This window comes from Pelmatolapia mariae, linkage group LG4 (genome assembly GCF_036321145.2).
Source record: "Pelmatolapia mariae isolate MD_Pm_ZW linkage group LG4, Pm_UMD_F_2, whole genome shotgun sequence".
NCBI lineage: Eukaryota > Metazoa > Chordata > Actinopteri > Cichliformes > Cichlidae > Pelmatolapia > Pelmatolapia mariae.
This window is the reverse complement of record NC_086230.1, coordinates 35,936,005-35,959,512: the sequence shown is the minus strand read 5'-3', so window position 1 is coordinate 35,959,512 and position 23,508 is coordinate 35,936,005. Positions and strand designations below refer to the sequence as shown.

The following is a 23,508-nucleotide window of genomic DNA, read 5'->3' as shown; positions in this document are numbered from 1 at the left end:
GTTATTCCACAACTCTATTTTATCCAAGTGTGTTTTAAGTGTATTTTCTTCAACATTCACACCATTTTAACACTCATGAAATTAGCAAGCTGATTTAATTACATATGTTTGTGTTCTTAGCCAGGTTTTAATCACTATCTATGCAGTAATCTTCATGAGCTTATCTCTGTAAGGTTAGTGCATTTTCTGTTTGTATGTGTGATTTTTATAAATGTTTATTCGTGATCTTTGTGATCTTGTAAATGTTTCTTTTGCAGTGTTTCAGACTCCTTTTGACAGGGTGTGTTTTCTCTCTCTGGCTCATCACTGGTCATTGTTAGTGGCATTTCCCCTTCGCCTGTGCCCAGCGGCTTTACCCGTTGAAGTCCCGTCTCCTCCAGTGACTCCAAGGTCACTCCGGGACTTAGGTTCAAGCAATCGTGACTGCGCCTTGCCTTAGGTTGTCCCAGGGTTTCGAGGTGGGATCTTACCTGTCATGGGCTGTCCAGCCTTCCCTGCTTGCCTGATACGGGGGCCAACTGGGCAAGGGTGTTATCAGGTCTGGGGGACACACTGGTTCTGGAAATTAAAGGAGTGTAAACTGCTTTCTTTATTTCATGTGTGTATTAAACTTTCCAACAATAATTTCACCTGTAACAGTTTGTGTACGTGCATTTTCACTTCATTAATGTAATTGTTAGTTCATGTATTTATTTCTCTCGGTCTGTCTCTTTCTAAAACCTATAATTAGTATAATTTCATTACTTTATTACTTTTCTTAAAACATGCATTCGCCTCATCTTCTTAGAATTTTAAGGTCTGTCTATTTCTCTGGGTGCTCTCCTGACATCATCAGTCACACACACACCTTCCTCTCACACACACAGCAGCACAGAATTTCCTGTTTCTCTTTCCTGTTTCTACAAATTAATCAAACCCTTGTTTTTTCATATTTACAGTCTACAAACCCTCTTTAGTTTACTAAGTCTTGGTCTAAAACCAATACACCCTTATTTCATGCACACTTTTAAATATTCCAAGTTTTTTGCATTTGTCAGTTTTTGTGACATCATTCACCCAATACTCTCATAATCGTCTCACCCACACTGCCTCTTCTCTCAACCTCCCACTTTTCACTCATTCTACTATAAACCTCCCTAGTGTTATTATTACTTATTTACTATTTGGTACAAATCACACAGAGTCACTCAAATCAAATACTGACAGCATTCACACAGTTAAAATCACTCAAAATACGCTTCCCTAAGAGTATTTTACAGGCATGCTTTTCAAACTCAGAAGGAGCAAATCAAATAATAACAATTTAAACCTCTAATCATTCTCACAGCACACGCATAACTGGAAAAATAAAACACCACAGATTTTTTCTGAAGAGAGGTTACTACTGAAAGTAATATGTTAGTCTTAAGTATATACAATGCACTCCATATATATATATATAACTCAAAACTCAGTCAATTACTATACTACTGTATACTACTATACTACAGCAACTCAAAACTTCATTTATAACCCTCTAATAAACATAAATGGCGTCTTAAACACACGCATTCAACTTTCTATGCAGCATTATTTGTGAAACCAACCGTGGTTTAACCCGTTCACATCTTGCTAATTTGCATTTTATTGCTTTCTAGGACATTCTAGTCTCTAATTCCTCTGTTTTCATGTTATCTCCGTTTGACACACACAAACACACACTCCCCCTAAAAACCCACAACAAACTATCCCTAAAAACACACACAAAAACCCTTAAGAAACTTCATTCATTTATTCATTATTATTTTAAACCCTTAAGATGTTGTGCTGTGTTTCCTCTGTGCCCGCTGCAACCTATATTAACATAAAGCCAAAATGTAAACAAGTCTGTCAAATCTAACTACTTATATATTATCGGACTAAAATAAACCCACTTACAATCTTCTACAGTCCTCCTCTGCCCAACAAAAGTCAAATGACTTACACCTATATTGATCACTCAAAGTCAACAACAATACATTAGAACCACCAAATGTAACTGAGTATAGTATCCCAAACTGAAACAAAACCCATCTAAAAATCCTAAAACATCTTACTTGAACACACCAAAAGAGACATCACTTACAGACATATTTATTAATGAAATTATTTCAAACTCAATTTCAGTTTTCAGACCCCAAATAACGGTCCTAAGTATCAACAGTTTATGTATCCTATCTCAAAACCCAGCAAAAAGTCATACAGTCATGGCAAGAAATAAAACTTTACTTACATTATTGTAATAAACAAAACCAGCGTCTTAAATACAGGCATCAGCAATGTGTAGCAGTCTCTATAAACTTCCTCATACTCTATGCACCTCTCAGCTGCCTTATTTGCATTTTCACACACACACACACGCACACAGTCTAAAAATAATACCAGCCTGACTCACAGACCCAGACAAGTCTCTTAATATATTACACAGACGTCCCATGATTACAACTGCACAGATTATCAGGCCTAACATTTCAAAACCTACACAATTTCGACAATTTTAAACTAACGGTCCAACCGATAAACTCCCTGAGTTTTTTGCCATCAATTAAGCCATTGTCCCGTCCCCGACGGTGGCCCGATTGCTAGTGCCCTAACTGAATTTAAAAGCGTTAACCAACCCAAACTTTCCCTGAAGCTCTATTTGTGGCATCTCACAGCCAAGGCTTTCTCGAAATTTTAAGTTAAAGTTTCACGCCCGAAACCGGGTTTCTACCGACCAAAAACTGCAGAATGCCGTCCCGGACGACAACCTGGTAAATACCAGTGGCTATTTTGAACCAAGGTCCCAAGTCATTGGCAGGTGCCACCTGGGATAACCTCACGCCGGAGGACCCTTTCCCACGTCTGGAAAAGGTAGGGGGTTCCCACCCCTGAACTTGCTGCAGTCCTAGGAGCCCAGCTCCCGTCCTAAGATAATTTAATTAATTTGAAAACACCACCTAAAATCACACAAGTAATCCTATTGATGTCCAAGCCCGGCTTTATATTCAATTGACACTTTACTGTCACAAATACTTCACCAATTACCTATCACACTAAATTCTCTCTTCTCAGCAGTCCAACTACTTTTTTATTTCTTTCCTTTATTCTCTTTACTCAGTACTGTCATTTATACTTCATTATCATTACTTCAACTTCCATTCTCATGAGATTTTCACCAAAATCAAAACAGACCTTTACCAGTAATTTCAGTGAGTAGACTTTTAATTTTGTAATAGTCAATCTGGCACAGTTTGGAAATAATTCAACAGGTAGTGCCTTACCTTTGAATAAGCCGGCTTATGTCCACTCACTTCGACCACTGACTCGTGTCTGCCCGTTTGAGCACCTCGGACCCTCTCGGTCTCAATCTCCAACTTTCTCCCTCTCTCAACCCCCGGCCAATGCACCAAATGTTACGGGTCCGAAATTGAGGACGAGAGTAAAACAATGATAGTCCAGAAGAGGTCGATCAAACAATTGATTTTAATGAATACACGCAGCGTGGGGAGACGTACACTGGAAACCATCAGTCGTAAATCCCCACCCAAAAATACACTTCAGATTGTTTTTATATTGTCAGGGTATTATAACACCCCCTCTTGCGTTTACAAGCACATAATTTGCATCTTAAGAACATTCTTTGCCCCTTGTACAGACAATGATCTATTCTAAGAAATAAATGCAGACACAGAAGTTCCCCTTTCTGGCATCCTCTTTCAAATATGGTGATGATCTCAGGCCTTTGAGGTCCCCATGGACTGGACAACTTCTTCTGTCACCTGTTGGCAAGCAAGCTCTAGTGCAGCAGGTTGCTGAATACATTCAGGCCTTTGCTCAAGCCTGCTTCTTGATTATATGTATTATCACAAATGCTTGTTATGTGGTTTAATGCAATGTTAATTAATACAATGATAATGCCAATAATAAGTATAAGTAGCAGTAAAATATTCCTTATTCCACACTCCCTCTTTTGACCCTGTTCACAAACAGGGTCACCACACTCCGTTGAGTCACTCTTCAACCCACTCTGTCACCTCTGGATCCATTAATGGCATCATGGGCCCCGAAACCACCATTCCCAGGTCCACTGCCTTCGCTCTGACCCTCTCTAGCCATCCCCTGACTCAGCAAATCAGACAATAACCTCATGTCATCTAGGTGGTCCAATAATAAAACGCCAGCTCCCACTTGAAAACACTTCATGCTTAAGTGGTCTCTGCTCCTTTCCTGGGTCCCTCACTAATGGAAATCTAATGGAATGGACCCTCGTCATCAATCACTAAGTAAACTGAATTGGCGCAGGTCTCAAATAAGAAGCAGAAGACACTTGGGCCTTCGCTCAGGCCTGCTACTAGATTTATGTGTATTGTAAGCATGCATGCAATTAACCTGCTATGTTCTCATCTTCCCTCAACATGTATCACCTGGACACTCTCACCAGTGAAGCTTAAAACCCTCTTGGATAGAACATCAACTCTAAACAAGCACAGATATGCAATGTGTATAAAATGAACTAAACCTGTGAATAGAACGAATGTGATGACAAACATATTAAATGCAATATGAACCCTGTAAACAATATTACTAATAAACAATGCTGTAAAACATGTTCTTAATGCAATCATAATAATGCAGATTATATAGTAGGAATAAAAATTTTCTGAATCCCCACAGCACTCTGACACGCCTGCAACTAGTACAGAATGCTGCGGCACGGTTTTTATCTGGTAAAAGGAAATTTGAGCACATTACTCCGGGCCTGGCCTCCCTGCACTGGCTTCCAATTGAATTTAGGATTCATTTTAAAGTCCTTTTATTGGTTTTTAAATCTTTAAATGGTCTGGCACCTGCATATATGTCTGATTTGCTGAAGCCCTATGTCCCCACTCGTTCGCTCCGGTCAGCTGAGCAGCTGTTGCTCTCAGTCCACAAATCACGGCTGAAACTGAGAGGAGACCGAGCGTTCTCTATTGTGGCTCCTAAGCTTTGGAATAATCTTCCTCTTCACATTAGGCAATCGACATCAGTGCTGGTTTTTAAATCCAGATTGAAAACGCATTTTTATTCACTGGCTTTTGACTCAGTGGTTGACTGACTTGTATTTACTTATATTTTATTGTTTTCGCTATGTTTATTATTTTATCGTATTTATTATTCTTATGGCATCTATTATGTTTCTATTGTTCAGCACTTTGGTCAGCCTTGTGTGATTTTAAAGTGCTATATAAATAAACGATGATGATGATGACGATGATATTAAAACAAAAGCGTGTATTGTGAATGGGGTCATGTTCATTCAAAAGGAAAAAAAGAATTGGCACAATTTCACAGCAACTAGAATTCAAAGAAAAAGAACAAGCTATATATCTTATTGGGCCTCTAAAGCAATAGAAAAACACCATTCAGCTGCTCAGGACAGAACAGAAAATACCCTTCATGTTAACCCAAGGACAAAACTTTTAAAGCACTCGGTTCAACAACGTGACAAGACCCTCACAGCCCTTTAACTCTCTAGCTGCCCCAGAACCACTTATCGAGGTCATTGAATGCCTTGTATTCTTTGTGCCTACGCAAATAATCACATGTCAGGCATGCATGTTCTGCCCAAAATTGGACCTTCTTTACTTTAAAGTGTCGCCTCCACTCAAAGTACTTGAGGTACATTTCCTCATTCTTGTCCAGAAGCAGCAGGTAATCAGCCAGGTCCTTGGGTGAGCTGAAGTCATCGACATGAATGAAGGCGTCTCCCTGGACAATCTTCTCATAGTTCTGCCTGGTCGGGCCCAGAACCACTGGCACTGTTCCTACTGAGAGTGGGTTGAATAGTTTCTCAGTAATGTAATCCTTGTGGACGGAGTTCTCAAAGGACAGATAGAACTTGCAGCTGGTGATGGTTGGCATGAAGTCATTGTCAGAAATGTACTTTCCAAACGCTCGTCCATATGCATGGACCTTAACATGTTTCTGCAGCTCATTGAAATATTTCACACGGTCATGCTGTGGGTTCCAGTTGCTCACCATCCAGCAGACCAGCTTGTTTTTACTGGGTGGTACAAAATTCTCCTCCCCCTCTGCTGGTACGATGGTCCCATAAGGCACTCCAATGTTTGCATCCTGACGATAGTTGATAGTCAGATTGAACAGCTTCTCTATCCCAGACAGTTTGGATGAATGTGTTGGCGACTCAAGGTTCATCCATATCCACTTCTGAAAAGATGGCCGCGGCAGCTGCGGCAGATTGGACAGGTCACCCCTGATGTCTCTGTGATGGATGATGACCCCATGTGACTTATCGTAGAGATTCCTGTCTGCTGTGAGGAAGCAATTATCAATTTCAAAAAGAGAGCTGCAGACGCTGAGGTCAAACTTACTGCCAAAGGGCCAGAGCCAGATCAGCACAATGGTGGCATTTTGCTCACTCTTGGTGGAGATGAGGTTCTTCACGTGTTCTGACACTGACTCTACAGGAACTGATAACCAGCTTGTATAAGGTTTAAAATACATCACAAACAGAGTCACAAAGACTCCCAGTACAAGTATACCGAGGAGAAGGGGTCGCAGGACTCCGTTAGAAGATCCAGATGCCATACTGTGTTCTAAAAACGACAGACCACAGAGAACAAACTCAGTAATGTCATGGTCAGCAGGACACAACATCAAGACTGATCACCTTATCATGTTCACTTAGTGGTATGAATATATACAGTTGTGTGTTTAGTGCAGTAGTTTACATAATAAATGAAAGTGTTAAGCCTTCTACACAATATTGCAATACAAATTTGGTGGATTTTACTGAATGCTGAAATCCAAGCAAGAGAAGAGATTGTGGGGATTTGAGGAAATTGCCCCTACACCAGATCCATCTGTGACTCTATGCTCATAAGAAAAATGAAAGGAGGTAGCAGCTATCCTTCTCTTTGTTCTTGGCAAAATAATAATGGTTTTTAATTTAAACTCATCCATCAGTTCTCTTCTTCTTGTCCTTGTCAGGGTCACCTGGGGTTTGGTGGGTGGTTAGGAGGGGGGCTGGATTCTATCCCAGCTACTACCTGTTTGTCACAGGCCTAACACAGAAAGACAGACAACACTTTGCACTCACATTCATACCTATGGGGAATTTAGATTCACCAATTAATCTAACCCCAATAACTGCATGTCTTTGGACTGTGGGAGGAAGCCAGAGTACCCAGAGAGAACTCACACAAACACAAGGAGTGCATGCAAACTCTACAAAGAAAGTCGGGGAATCAAACTCAGGACCATTTTTTTCTGTGAGGCAACAGTGTTAATCACCACGGCATATCAATTTAAAATTAAATTCAGTAGAATTATAAATCACATCGGCAGTAATGACACCCGGTTACGCCAATGTCACTAAAATCAATATTGAATCGGTGTGTAATTTTGCCAAAACAATGTGGGACTCTGTAGTTTTCTCTGGTCCCCTCCCCAATCAGACCAGGAGTGACATGTTTAGCCGCATGTTCTCCTTAAATTGCTGGCTGTCTGAGTGGTGTCCCAGAAACGATGTGGGCTTCATAGATAATTGGCAAACCTTCTGGAGGAAACCTGGTCTTGTTAGGAGAGACGGCATCCATCCCACTTTGGATGGAGCAGCTCTCATTTCTAGAAATATGGACCAATTTATTAAACCCCCCAAAATATGACTATCCAGAGTTGGGACCAGGAAGCAGAGTTGCAGTCTTACACGCCTCTCTGCAGCTTCTCTCCTCCTGCTACCCCCCCAAACCCATCTCCATTGAGACTGTGTCAGCTCCCAAAAAGACAAAAAACAAACCAAAAACCAGCAACAAACAACTTAAACATAAAAAATCAAAAAGAAAGAACAATACAGAATCCACATCTGAACCAAAGAGTAAAACAGTGAAATGTGGATTATTAAATATTAGGTCTCTCTCCTCCAAGTCTCTGTTAGTACATGACTTAATAATTGATCAACAAATCAATTTACTCTGCCTTACAGAAACCTGGTTGCAGCAGGATGATTAAGTTAGTTTAAATGAATCAAATCAATCATTTGAAAGCCTGATGCTTAGCCTTGTCCACCCCAGCTGTAAAACTCAGAAACCAGTCTTACTTGTTATCATATATCGTCCACCAGTGGCAGAGCGGGGGGGGTGGCTTACTGAGCTTAAGCCCGGGTTGTTTTTTCAGAAGCCCGGGGTCTTTTGGAGTGTAATTTTTTTCAGCTGTATAAAACAAAAACTACACACAATATTCGAAGCACATAGTGCACACTGTGGGAATTTACGACTGTGCGTAAATCCCCCCTAATATTGGTATGATCCGAGCTCAGACGCTAAGGTCGTTTCTCAATTCTAAGCATGCAAGTACGTACTCGCGTTCTCGGCGAGACCGGACTTGCCGAGACCTCATGGGAGTACGGACAGGCGATTTGTATAATTGGAACACCAGCATACTTGATGATGTCACAGGTCTGGAGTTTTTACTGCCGTCACCTCTTAATTTAACTGTGAGTAATATGTTATGAAGCTTAACTTTAATCATAGCCAAACTGATTTACTCAGGAACAAATAAAACACTGAAATAAACCAAACATTAACATTTAGAAGTGATCTAAGTGACTTATATATTGTAACGGACTGGGTTACAAGTTAGTTGACTTTTGTGTTATCAGTGTTTGTGTTCAGAATTATGAGTTACCTATGGCATAGTTGGACCACACCCGCAACAGGGTGATTTACTGAGTGTCCTTGAACGTGCAGTAGTCTAGAGGCCGGTTGGCCTGTCAGTCAGATCAGCTACCAATGACAGAGAGTCTGGAGGAGAGCATGTGTGTGGTTGGCTAAGAGTGTTCGGGGGGGCGGGGCCTGAGTGAAGTGGTGTGAGTGGTGGCGGAAGAGAAAAAGGAGGGAGAGATTGTTGTTGTTGCTGTGAGCGCGCTTTTTCCCTGTTTTTTTGGCGTTGGCTACGGCCCACAGTAGCCCGTGTTACGAATCTGAATAAACGGCAGTAACCAGAACGCCGATCGTCTGTGTCTTCTGTCGGAGGGACGCTACAATATCATTTTTAACCTCAGTAGCGAAATCTCTATTAATAAAAATAGTGTACATGTATGTCTTAATAAAAACAAGCAGGTGAGATGTTAGAATGCTTTTATTTTTATTCTAGTGGACACTCAATACAATAGACAGCTGCTGGGGTTTGTTTAACGTGAGTAGCGAAAAGACCGCCGGGGGGGGGGGGTTGAAAACGATGTACCGGGAGTCCGCTGTTCTTGCCGGCTCTAGTGATCCTCGACCTCGCTGTCTGCTATGGAGCTGTCGGAGCACGTTTGGAAATATATGATATCCTGATAAATCGAGCAGATATTTGAAGCTTACACAGCTACATTCTCGCTTGAAAATAACTTAAAAGTTTATTTTGTGACCCAGAAAGAGTAATATTTAAAAGTTTTTAGCCCCGCTCATCCGCCATTGCCACGTTTGAGTTTTGGACGAAATGCATTCTGGGATATTTAGCTGTACCAAGTCCACACAAGTCACCACCGATGCATGCTCGATAAAACAGGCGCAGCGAGAACACATCCGGGACTTTTTCGCGTTCTCGGCTTGATGCGTACTTTGAATTGGAACAGTACTTGGTCTCCGACTGATGACGTATCACAAGTACACGAGAACGCAAGTACGCACAAGTACGCATATTGAGAAAGTGCCTAAGCGACTGAGCGAGGAGGCGGGGGGAGCAGCTGCCTGCGAGTGCGCTGTTGGAGAAACGCAGCCAGGCAGACAGAGGAGAACTGAAGTTCGACCAGGTACCAAAGCAAATCATTCGTACTGTACAAATAATGTAAATATGACGGTGTATCACAAAAGATTGATATCAAACTGATCACTTGACCCATATTACGTTACTTGCTCTTTAAGTGAATCAACAAATGGCGAAATGAAAAGCCGAACAACAACAATGCTGTTTCTTTAGAGAGTCTTAGCTCACATGTGTGTTTATTTCATATTTTCAGTTGTTTCCCTCCACGGCTAAATAAATCTGTTTCAGTAATGTACTGATATACAAGAATGGACATAAGGAGCTTCTTTCAAAGAAAAAACTCTGGTAGATGTTATTTTATATATTATGCTTTGTATGTTGTTCAGTATATTTCTATGCAAAACGAGGAATTTCAATACACAGCAGTATATTCACAGCTGAAACCAGATATTTACATACACTTTATGGAAAACACAAGAACATTTTTTTTTACTGTACAACATCAATTTTGAGTAAACTTGTTTTGTTTTAGATAAATAAATATTGAAATATCTTTTGAATTAGTTAAATGTCAGAATAAAGAGAGACAGAGCTGTCTATTTTTTATCACTTTCATCACATTTAGGAGTACTTATACACTAAGTTTATTGTTAATTAATAAGAAAACTCCAGACGATTCCATTCTGAGCTGAAGAAGCTTCTGCTAGGTTAGTAGAGTCCATGTGAGTAAATTGGTGGCACACCTGTGGATGCATATAAGGCAAAACACAGAGCCTGTTTCTGTGACAAGGGAACATCAAGAGATATCAACCAAAACACCAGGAAAAGAATTGTGGAGCTCCATAAGTGTGGCTCAGTTTGAATACAATTTGGTGCCATTTACAATTAAGAAATACAGATAATTTCTCTCTTTACTCTTAAATTTAACAAATATGTTTTTATATTTATCAATCTAAAAAAAATAAACATTTAGTCTGATTTGATGTTACAATTAAAAAAGTGTTTTTATCTGAAGAGTGATTAAATATCTGGTTTCAACTTTATATATGATGATGTTGGTGTTTGGCTTGATTGTCAGCACAAAGAGGGAGAGAGAGGAACAGAGAGGGAGAGAGAGGAACAGAGAGGGGGAGAGAGAGAGAGGAACAGAGAGGGAGAGAGAGGAGCAGAGGGGGAGAGAGAGAGAGGAACAGAGAGGGAGAGAGAGGAGCAGAGAGGGGGAGAGAGGAACAGAGAGGGAGAGAGAGGAGCAGAGAGGGGGAGAGAGAGAGAGGAACAGAGAGGGAGAGAGAGGAGCAGAGAGGGGGAGAGAGAATGAGGACAGAACAGAGATGGAACAAGAGCAGGTGAGACACACATGTTAGTCAAATGGTTGTTTACCAAAAGTATCACCGTATCAGAGGTACTCATGTATCTCATACCTAGTGTTTCTTTTTAGGTTTGTTACTTTTCAAATTCTATATTTATTAAGTTATGCAGGCTTGTTTGCACAACAAGGCTAAATAATTATATAAACTTTTCTGAATCTAAATAGTGGACTTTGGTAGAATTAAAAAATAAATGTAATGCAGGTCTATGATGATTTTTAGTGCTACTATCATCTAGTTTTGATTCTGGTTCTGTCTTGGTTAAGTCCTAAGTAGTCCTGATTTTGAACTGTTGTAGTCCTGTTTTAATTCCGGATCAGTTCTGGGTCTGGTTGAATTGGGGTTCAGTCCCTGTGTCTTGATACAGCCCTGACTTTGTTCTGCCTTGCTGCTTAATTAAAAAACTAGTTTAAGGTGTCCTGCATATGTGATATATATTTTTCCCTATATGAAGTCATTCTTTTTTGAACAAAACTCAAAACAGAGCCTATTAATCTTTCAGTCATTTCTGTCGGATTTCTCAGACTTTTTTTCTGATTTAGTGCTCAGCTCAGATAAAATAATTATTGTGGGTGATTTTAACATACATGTAGATGCTAAAAATGACAGCCTCCACATGGCATTTAATCTGTTATTAGACTCAATTGGCTTCTCTCAAAATGTAAAAAAAAAACCCACCCACCACTTTCTGGGACGATCGTGGCTCAAGAGTTGGGAGTTCGCCTTGTAATCGGAAGGTTGCCGTTTCGAGCCCCGGCTTGGACAGTCTCGGTCGTTGTGTCCTTGGGCAAGACACTTCACCCGTTGCCTACTGGTGGTGGTCAGAGGGCCCGGTGGAGCCAGTGTTCGGCAGCCTCGCCCCAGGGTGGCTGTGGCTACAACGTAGCTTGCCATCACCAGTGTGTGAATGTGTGTGTGAATGGGTGGATAACTGAATGTGTAAAGTGCTTTGGGGTCCTTAGGGACTAGTAAAGCGCTATACAAATACAGGCCATTTACTTTAATCACACTCTAGATCTTGTTTTAACATATGGCATAGAAACTGAACATTTAACAGTGTTTCCTGAAAACCCTCTGCTGTCTGATCATTTCCTGATAACATTCACATTTACAATAATTGATTACACAGCAGTGGAGAGTAGACTTTATCACAGTAGATGTCTTTCTGAAAGCGCTGTAACTAAGTTTAAGAATATAATCCACCCACTGTTATCATCTTCAATGCCCTGTACCAACACAGAGCAGAGCAACTATCTGAACGCTACTCCAACAGAGGTCGATTATCTTGTTAATAATCTCCAACCTTCCTTTCATATCAAACATCCTTGAAAGAGTAGTTGTCAAACAGCTAACAGATCATCTGCAGAGGAATGGCTTATTTGAAGAGTTTCAGTCAGGTTTCAGAGCTCATCACAGCACAGAAACAGCTTTAGTGAAGGTTACAAATGATCTTCTTATGGCCTCTGACAGTGGACTCATCTCTGTGCTTGTCCTGCTAGACCTCAGTGCAGCGTTCGATACTGTCGACCATAATATCCTATTAGAGTGATTAGAGCACGCTGTAGGTCAAGACAAGACAAGTCAAGAAACCCTTTATTTGTCACATGCAAGTTGCCCTGCAGCGAAATGGGACCCCCCCCCCCGACCTTACATACACAACACAGACATCACATGGGGAGACAGGTTGGAGACCGGTAGTATTATGGAAAAACACTGAAATGTACAATACAATGGGCAAGTTGAGGAGGGGGGAAAAAAGAGACCTCTACTCATGCTGGGCTCCTATGGGAGGACAGCATCAGAACAGAAAACAAAAAAACTCCTCTGTACAGAGAACACATAAGTGTCCACATCACAACATCATGAAGCACGTGACAAGCAACAGGGGTGGGTAAGGGGTGAGAAGTAAGCCAATGCAGACACAACCATCCTGCCCTGCAGCTATTCATCCAGTGCTGGGCCCAGACCCGCCGTCCGACTCAGCCTTGGAGATAAGCGTACCAGGGCTTTTGGAACGAAGAGTCTAAACACAGTTTGTTATCAGGGGAGAAATTGTTTGTTATGTTCAGCTCCAGCCTTGAGACCGCAGCTGCGCCGATATGGTAGCCGCATGAAATAATGGTGGTGTTCTTGCTTTAGTGTGAACCACTGCATGTCAATTTTCACAGTTGATCTAACGTCCATCGCTGGTTCCTCACCATTCCCGTTGGAGAGCCGTGAGCCTCGCCACCATGTTATCCAGCTACACCGAGATGTTATCCAGTTTGCTCATAGAGCATAAGTGTTCACGACAGCCGTGAGCCTCTCCAAGATGTTGTCAGATGTTGTCAGAGTCTCAGCACTCACAGCAGCCGCAAGCTTCTCCTAGATGTCATCCGTGCTGCGTCTAATGAGCCCATTCTAAGAAGCCATGGCTCGCTCCATCGTTCCAATCAACACAGCGGGCAGCCTTGTGGGGATTTGAACAGCTGTTTCCGCTTTCTTTATTCTTCGATAAGCCAGGGCCAATCCAGGGCCAAGCCAGGGCCAAGCCAGCGCCGATCAGCAAGAACCCTGTTATCATGGTTCCAAAAAGGTAGATGTCTTCAATGGGCTCTCCCGAACCCAGGCCTCCTCTCTCCTGTTCCAGGTATGTCCCACCGGGAGGAGGCCCCGGAGCAGACCCAGGACACGCTGGAGAGATTATATCTCTCGGCTGGCCTGGGAACGCCTTGGTGTTCCACCAGAATAGCTAGAGGAGGTGGCTGGGGAGAGGGAGGTCTGGGCTTCTCTGCTTAGGCTGCTGCTCCTGCGGCCCGGCCCCGGGTAAAGTGGAAGAAGATGGATGGATAGGTGGATGCAGGAATGTCTTAAAGACATAAAGACCTGGATGGCCTCTAACTTTCTGCTTCTTAATTCAGATCAAACTGAGGTTATTGTACTCGGCCCTGAAAATCTTAGAAATATGGTATCTAACCAGATTCTTACTCTGGATGGCATTGCCTTGGCCTCCAGTAACACTGTGAGGAACCTTGGAGTCATTTTTGACCAGGACATGTCCTTCAATGCACATATTAAACAAATATGTAAGACTACTTTCTTCCATTTGCGCAACATCTCTAAAATTAGAAATATCCTGTCTCAGAGTGACGCTGAAAAACTAGTTCATGCATTTATTACTTCCAGGCTAGACTACTGTAATTCATTATTATCAGGAAGTCCTAAAAACTCCCTGAAAAGCCTTCAGTTAATCCAAAATGTTGCAGCAAGAGTCCTGACAGGGACTAGAAAGAGAGAGCAGATTTCTCCTGTATTGGCTTCCCTTCATTGGCTCCCTGTTAAATCCAGAATTGAATACAAAATCCTGCTCCTCACATACAAGGTCTTAAATAATAGAGTATTTAAAAGTAGAATGGGAGGCAGAGCCTTCAGTCTTCAGGCCCCTCTTCTGTGGAACCAGCTTCCAGTTTGGATTCGGGAGACAGACACTATCTCTACTTTCAAGATTAGGCTTCAAACGTTCCTTTTTGCTAAAGCATATAGTTAGGGCTGGACCAGGTGATCCTGAATCCTCCCTTAGTTATGCTGCAATAGACGTAGGCTGCCGGGGATTCCCATGATGCATTGAGTTTTTCCTTTCCACTCACCTTTCTCACTCACTATGTGTTAATAGACCTCTCTTCACTGAATCATACCTGTTATTAATCTCTGTCTCTCTTCCACAGCATGTCTTTATCCTGTCTTCCTTCTCTCAACCAATCACAGCAGATGGCCCCGCCCCTCCCTGAGCCTGGTTCTGTCGGAGGTTTCTTCCTGTTAAAAGGGAGTTTTTCCTTCCCACTGTCGCCAAAGTGCTTGCTCATAGGGGGTCATATGATTGATGGGTTTTTCTCTGTATGTATTATTGTAGGGTCTACCTTACAATATAAAGTACATTGAGCCGACTGTTGTTGTGATTTTGGGCTGTATAAATTAGAGATGGAACGATCCGATATTACGTATCGGTATTGGTCCGATACTGATCTTAATTACTGGATTGCATATCGAAGAGAAATAAAAAAATGTAATCTGATACATTAAATATCACAAAAGCACCTCACAAACTTGCGACATGGTGTAACCCAGGTCACATGATAGAGCTACTGTGGCGTGCAGGCTCCAAATGCTCAACCAGACCGCTGACAGGTCTGGTTGAGCATTTGGAGCCTCGCTACGTGCTTCCAAACCAGCATTTCATCTCCGAGAAAGTTCCCCAGAGAAGTAAAGCAAGTGTGTAAGTTCATCTCTGAATGTTTGTAAAGCATTCCCACGTTAAGCTTAACAACCAATATATGGAGCGACTGCTTCTTCTCTCCCTCCCTCTCCTGCTGCTACCTCAATCATGTAACTGATCAATGATCAGCTGATCGGCTTTTCTCTCTTGTTTGTTTATTGCCCACTTTGCACCAGAAAGAGGAAACCAGCGGCTGAACAACAGCAGCACATTTAAGCTTGATAAGCTGTTGTTAGAATTTATTTAATATTACTTTCTACACCAGGATCCTTTTCTACGTAGCTGACGGCTGGTAACTGTGCAGGGGCGGATCTAGCAAAGTTATGCTAGGGGGGCAGGTAGGGTATTAACAGGGAAAGGGGGGCACAAAGAAATACTTTTCTTTCTTATTCTTATTTAAAATGTGTAGCTTTTATTAAATAATTATCTGAATCTTACAACCAAAGTTTTCATCTGATGTAAAATGTATAGAAGTCCATTACTGTATATAGTAACTATTAAGTCTAATATACCCTAGTAAGCTACAGTACTTTTTCCTTTGGAAAGGTACCATCTGTGCAGTCTGCAATTCTGTTGAAGAAAGATCTTGAATCTATTTAATTACTGTAGAAAAATAATTGATTTCTGTGCATTTGTTTTACACATGCATTAAATTAAGTCGATTACGTTGATTAAGCATCACAAGGAGGAGGGTGGTTCACTATTTTCTTTTGCTGGGAGTTGGCAACCCTATTACTTAGGTTGTTTAATATTTCTGCTAAGTGCTCTTTAAAATACCAGAATAGGGAGGATGATGTAGGTTTAAGTTTATTAGATTGATCAGTTTTGCTGAATTATGGAATTTTTTGCATACAAGTATAACAGAATAGCTTTAGTTTAGTTTAGTTTTTTTTTAACTTGAGTATGAACTTATACAAAATGCAGCAAGATATTTAAAAAAAAAGTTTTATTGATTATAAAATATGCTATTTCGGATTTATATCAGTATCAGCAGATATCCAAATTTATGATATCGGTATCGGACATAAAAAAGTGGTATTAAGAATAAGAATAAGAATAACTTTATTTATCCCGAGGGAAATTCTTTTGTCATGTACATGCTCAAAGCAGCAGGAGAGACAGAGGAACAGATGAATAAGATATACAATATATACAATAAGAATAGTAGTATACAGTAATATACAGTAGGATAGTGCAAGACATAGTATAAAATAACTCTAACGAAGTACTATATAAATATATCCTGGAGAATAAATAACTTAACTATCAGTGCAGGCGATTCTAGAAAGTGACAAAGTATTGTGCAATAGAATAAAGGGAGTAGCAGCGTATGATGGGGGGATGAAACAAATATTCAATAAGGTACTGTTGGGTAATATTGCACGGTCTGGAAGGGAACAGAATTACATTGGTAATAGTCTCAGGAAAATCACCTACAGAGTGAGTAAGAGTTGTACAGTCTTATTGCCGCCGGCACAAAGGATTTACTGTGGCGGTCAGTTCTGCATTTCGGGGCAAATGGTCTGTATTTGTATAGCGCTTTTCCAGTCCCTAAGGACCCCAAAGCGCTTTACACGTTCAGTCATCCACCCATTCACACACTGGTGATGGCAAGCTACATTGTAGCCACAGCCACCCTGGGGCGCACTGACAGAGGCGAGGCTGCCGGACACTGGCGCCACCGGGCCCTCTGACCACCAGCAGTAGGCAACAGGTGAAGTGTCTTGCCCAAGGACACAACGACCGAAACTGTCCGAGCCGGGGCCGTGCATGGGGTGGGAGGGGTTGTCCATGATAGAAAGAAGCTTTTTTAGCATTCTCCTCTCTGACACCCAGGACAGAGCCAGCCTTTTTAATCAGTTTGTTCAGCCTGTTGGCATCAGCTATCTTCACCCCACTTCCCCAGCACACAGCTGCAAAGAACACGATGCTCTCCAACACCGAGTGATGGTCAGCATTTTCCTACCAACATTGAAGGACCTGAGTCGCCTCAGTAGGAAAAGCCAACTCTGCCCTTTTTTGAAGATAGCATTGGTGTTCTTGGTCCAGTCCATTTTACAGTCCAAGTGTACCACCAGGTACCAGTAGTCATCAATGATCTCCACATCAGCCCCTCTGATGGTAGCAGGGTTAGGAGGAGGAGCCTGCTTCCTAAAGTCCATAATCAGTTCTTTTGTCTTTGTGATGTTAATGTTATTGTGCCATCTCTAGTATGAATAAAACTGAATTGAATTCAAACCTGACTGAAAGTCTTCAAATAAGCCATTCCTCGGCAGATGATCTGTTAGCTGTTTGACAACTACTCTTTCAAGGATTTTTGATATGAAAGGAAGGTTGGAGATTGGCCTATAATTAGCTAAGACTGCTGGGTCTAGAGATGCTTTTTATTTTTTTTTCTCCAGGTTAAATGATGATCTTCTAAATTTGTGACACGCCATTTCCTCTCCCGCTTAACAAGATAATCGACCTCTGTTGGAGTAGCGTTCAGGTAGCTGCTCTGCTGTATGGGCATTGAAGATGATAACAGTGGGTGGATTATACTCTTAAACTTAGTTACAGCGCTTTCAGAAAGACATCTACTGTGATAAAGTCTACTCTCCACTGCTGTGTAATCAATTATTGTAAATGTAAATGTTATCAGGAAATGATCAGACAGCAGAGGGTTTTCAGGAAACACTGTTAAATGTTCAGTTTCTATGCCATATGTTAAAACAAGATCTAGAGTGTGATTAAAGTGGTGGGTGGGTTCTTTTACATTTTGACAGAAGCCAATTGAGTCTGATAACAGATTAAATGCCATGTTGAGGCTGTCATTTTTAGCATCTACATGGATGTTAAAATCACCCACAATAATTATTTTATCTGAGCTGAGCACTAAATCAGATAAAAAGTCTGAGAAATCAGAGAGAAACTCTGTGTAAGGCCCAGGTGGACGATAGATGATAACAAGTAAGACTGGTTTCTGAGTTTTACAGCTGGGTTGGACGAGGCTAAGCATCAGGCTTTCAAATGAATTAAAAGTCTGTCTTGGTCTTTGGTTGATTAATAGGCTGGTGTGAAAAATTGCTGCCACACCGCCCCCTCGGCCTGTGCTTCGAGGTTTCTGGTAGTTAGAATGACTCGGGGGTGTTGATTCATTTAAACTAACATAATCATCCTGCTGCAACCAGGTTTCTGTAAGGCAGAGTAAATCGATTTGTTGATCAATTATTAAGTCATGTACTAACAGAGACTTGGAGGAGAGAGACCTAATATTTAATAATCCACATTTCACTGTTTTACTCTTTGGTTCAGATGTGGATACTGTATTGTTTTTGTTTAAGTCATTTTTTTCTAACAAAAGTTGATGTGAAGGATGGATGATCCCCTCAAATTACAGCGCTGCACCACGAGGTTCCAGTTTACCAACATTTGATGAAATGGGGCACAGTATCTGACAGGGAGAGGACAGAGACCTCTGTCAGTTATGTGTTAGCCCTGTGATAGACTGGCCTGTCCAGGGTGTGCTCGGCCTTGTGAATCGTGATTAGATGCAGATTATGAAACAATTTTTAAGATTTCATGTTGATCTGACTAATTTATAATTTCTGTGTTATTGATTAAGTGCTCAGCTGTAGTTTTGGTTCTCTGGTCATCCATCTCTTTGACCAGCGTACCCGTAATGTACAAACCAATCACAGTGGAGCATTCCTCTGCAGGCAACCTGGCATGAGCACTATAAGCTCTCCGTGGTGACCGGTCAACAACATGCAGGATTTCAGCAGCTGTGTTTCAGAACAAGTCTATCTGGTGGGGCTAGTGAAAGCACTTCAACAATGGACAGAAGAAGCTTTCTTAAAAAGAAAAATGTGGAAATGACAAGGTTTAGATAAAGTGAGAGGAGGTGGAAAAGAATTTTCCATCTGCATGAGAAGATCGCTGCCTCAGAATCAGGTCTCCCATGTCTGACACACTGTTTTCTTTCTCTTATCCAGATTAGGGTGGAGTGGGGCTCCAAACCCGAGCTGGGCTTTAAAATCTCTTTTTATTTTAATTTATTTAACCTTTCTTTATACACGTAGTCCCGTTGAGACGTAATGAGTCATTTCCTCTTTTAGACATTTTATGATCTGAAGACTATAAAATGTGCGTATAACAGCAAAATGCAAGCTTCAGATAAAACAAAAGCTTAATGTGAGTCTACTGATTATGAGCACAGAGCAGTAAAAAACATTTGAAATGATATTTTTTGACTGAAATAAATGATTATATTTCTCACCGTGTTTCTGAAACATCCACCTGCGCTCAGCTTTACTTCCTCCTGCACCCGGAATACTGTCAGGCTCCACCTTTACCTGGAAGCACCTGAGTGATACCAGGACTGAGTAAATAAGCCTGTGATCATTTTCAAAGCAACAGCTGGAAAATCAGAATTAGTGCTGTGTGTCATGATTATATATAACAGCAGTAATAGGTTTAAACTTTGGGATGTGATGGTAAAGTGCTCAGCTGTAGTTATTAAGACTTCATGATAAGCAGTTTGTGACCTTTGTGTCATACAGCACGACATCACCACTCACATTATTGTCAGTAAAAGCAGTCTGGGGGGGGTGAGTGAGGCCACAGTCAGTGAGTTTAACACACGTGACCAAAGCGTTTTTGTACTGGAAATTTATGGATCACAGACAACCAGGACTGCAGTGGGCCCTCACTGACTTAGCTGAACCTCTTCACTCCAGATCGCTGCCATTAGTTTGTACATTAATACATGGTGAACATATTATTCTGTATCCATGTATTCAGAGATCAAAGACAGTTTATTTACTTACAGCAATCTTATTGTTAATAATAAAATAAACATCAGAAACTTTGATAAACATGTAGATACTTCAGTCAGTGATGCATGTATAATGAAGTCACCACTGTAAAAGCATTATTAATGTTTGAAAGATCAACTTTTTGATTCCTCCCTTTCTGTCTGCTCCTCTCAGCTCTTCACACACTGAACAAACTTTAACTTCAAATATAGATTTCTGAACTCACCGAGTCTCCGCTGAGCTCCTCACAGCATCACCACCAAGTCAAAAAATAACTTTTAAAAGTCTTTTGTACTTTCAGACTCCTCCCCTTCTATTTCTTCTGGAAAAACCTGTTACCAGATCGGATCACATCATCTCACCTGTTGAACAGGAAGTAAGTCCCAGACATTTCACACAATCTACTCTAAAATGTCATTGGCCAAAGGTGATAAATGTATACAGGAAATAAAACCTACATGTGCAGGTATGAATCAGCACTTTTTTTCTGCTTTGCAAACTCACCTGTCGAGTTCCTGTCACACCTGAATGTGGCCCAACCCACTGACAGGCTCTGCTGAAGTATTGTCCTTTTCTATGACAGAGGTCAAAAGCACCTGCTGTGGTGATTAAATATTGAACTAAAAGTCATCAGAAAGTAAAGCCTGGTGTGGTTCCTGCTGCCACGTGTGTGATCCTGAAACACAAACTTCTTCTTCTTATTCAGCTGCTGATCTGAAAATGATCTCTGAACAGTTTCTGAGATGTTTTTTTTTTGTTTTTTAATATTTTATTTTAATTTTTTCAGCATAGAAAACCCCATCAGCGAAGAAATGCAGCTCAAGCGCTGAGATAATAGGACAAGAAATAGCACAATAATAATAATCAATAGAGAAAGAAAAAGAAAGAAAGAAAGAAAACATTAAAATTAGAAACTACCAGTATCCATAATGAATAAAATGTCATGAATATGTAATAAATAGGGAAATTGCAGTGCCATGGTACATGTTTATACAACGTGAGCTTTCTCAAGGTGAGTACAAAACGGAGTCCAGGATTTTGAGAAAACATTTGCTGCAGGTGTTTGCAGGTATCGAACTTTTTCCAATTGAATGACTGATAACATGTCATTGAGCCAGACACTGAAGGAGGGAGGAGCAGAGGACTTCCATTCCTTTAGAATAAGTCTTTTAGCAATCATCATTCTGAGATCAATTGGCACCCGCACAGTCGTAGGGATAGTTCTGGAACATACACAGCCAAAAACTGCAATTTCTGGATTGGGTGAGATGGAAATCCCATAAGTTTTAGAGTACCAATCAAACATTTTGGACCAGAAATTGGTCAACGAGGGGCGATGCCAGAAAGCGTGAGCCAATGTGCTCTCTGATATTTTACATCTGTCACATATGGGGGAAGTTGAAGGATAAATTTTGTGTAGCCGAACCTTGGAGTAATGTAGCCGATGGACAATTTTAAATTGTATTAATTGATGCCTGCTGTTAACAGAGCAGGAATGAATTTTTGATAAGCATTTGTCCCACATTGGTTCTGATATTTCTATGCCCAGTTCCTCCCTCCAAGCGTCTCTTATCCTCGTAGTCTGCACTTCAATGCTGTCATCAAACAAATGTACAATTGTAGAAGTCAAATGTTTGGAGTAAGGAGGGCTCAGGAGCACCTTAAAAAGGTTATGTTCATATGGAACGTCTTGGTAGTTCTTCGTATTGGATTGGATAAAATGCCTGATTTGTAGGTAATGGTGAAAATGTGAATGCGGTAAATTGAACTTTTGCTTAAGCTGATTAAATGATGCAAATTTTCCATCTATATAAAGATCTTTGAATTTGATTACGCCCTTCTCCTTCCAAACATAGTAGGATTTATCATCCCAAGGAGGCAAAAAGGCATGGTTATCACATATTGGTGCCTGCACAGAGGAGTGTGGCAGTTCAAAAAAACCTCTAATTTGGTTTAAAATCCACACAGATTGTTTCAGAACAAACCCCAGTTTCTTAAGACTCTCCGCCCTCCCTACTTTTGAGAAAAGCAGGGCCTCTAGAGAGGAGTCCCTTACAATGTCAGCCTCCATTTTAACCCAAAGGGGGATGTTGGAATTACCAAGATCTGGGGATGTCTAGTGCCAGAAGGTCAAGGCTCTTAGATTTGCAGCCCAGTAATAATGTTTAAATATTGGTAAACTCAGACCTCCCTCCAATTTGGATTTTTGTAGATGTAGTTTTGAAATCCTAGGATTCTTGTTGTTCCATATGTAAGAAGTAATAATTGAGTCCAACTCCTTAAGGTAAGAGGAAGTGAGATAAATAAGAAGATTTTGGCAAAGATACAGAAATCTAGGAAGAGAGACCATTTTTATGGAATTTATACGACCCACCATAGATAGGGGAAGAATTTTCCATGACTCGATATTATGCTTTAATGTTGATAAAAATTCAGCAAAGTTCAAGCTAAAAATTAATTTGGAATCTTTAGGAACAGTTAATCCAAGGTATGTGAAATGGTCGTTAACTATTTTGAATGGAACATTACAAAGAAAACTTGGCAAACAGGTTTTAGATAAAGGCATAAGTTCACTTTTAACCCAGTTAATTGTATATCCTGAAATTTTGCCAAATGAGGTGACCAAATTAAGAAGAGATGGTACAGATTCTTTTGCATTACGCAGGTATAATAGTACATCGTCTGCGTACAAACTAATAACAGTTTCAACCCCTCCGACCAAGAGCCCTTGTATTTTTGGATGCGCTCTTATCTTAATCGTGAGGGGCTCTAATGCCAGAGCAAACAGAGCAGGGGACAGCCCTGCCGAACACAGCGCTGCAGAGGAAATGGCGCCGACCTCTCTCCATTTGTGAGAACTGAACAGATTGGATTTGCGTATACTAATTTTACCCAAGATATAAATATTTCACCAAACCCAAACTTCCATAATGACTCGAACATATAAAACCACTCAACCTGATCAAAGGCTTTGTGTGCATCAAGAGCTAAAATTGCTGCTCCTCCCGAACTACCATGGTCAGAATAGATGGTGTTGAGAAGACGCCTAACATTGAAAAAAGAAAGTCTGCCAGGGATAAATCTCGTTTGATCAGGGTGAATAATGGAGGTCAAGTACTTGTTCAGTCAAAGGAGTTGCAAAGAAACGCGTCTGGACTTCTTTAAGTTGCTTGAAGACGTTTCACCTCTCATCCGAGAAGCTTCTTCAGTTCTAAGGTCAAATGGCCGAGAGTCCCAGATTTAAACCAAGTGGGAGTATCCCCCCAAAGAGGGACAAAGGACCCCCTGGTGAGCCTCTAATCACATGAGCCAAGGTGTGAAAGTGGGTGTGGGACCTAATCAG

General features: G+C 41.0%; 1 protein-coding gene across 1 annotated transcript; it reads right to left on the bottom strand.

Moving 5' to 3' along the window:
- Positions 1-5,511: 5,511 nt before the first annotated feature.
- On the bottom strand, positions 5,512-6,588 carry LOC134626820 (4-galactosyl-N-acetylglucosaminide 3-alpha-L-fucosyltransferase 9-like). The gene has a single exon (XM_063472741.1). The coding sequence runs from the start codon at positions 6,586-6,588 to the stop codon at positions 5,512-5,514; it is 1,077 nt and encodes a 358-aa protein (XP_063328811.1).
- Positions 6,589-23,508: the final 16,920 nt, after the last annotated feature.

Excerpts from the sequence above, each read along its gene's own strand:
- LOC134626820 (XM_063472741.1), bottom strand. The coding sequence starts at position 6,588 with ATGGCATCTGGATCTTCTAACGGAGTCCTGCGACCCCTTCTCCTCGGT.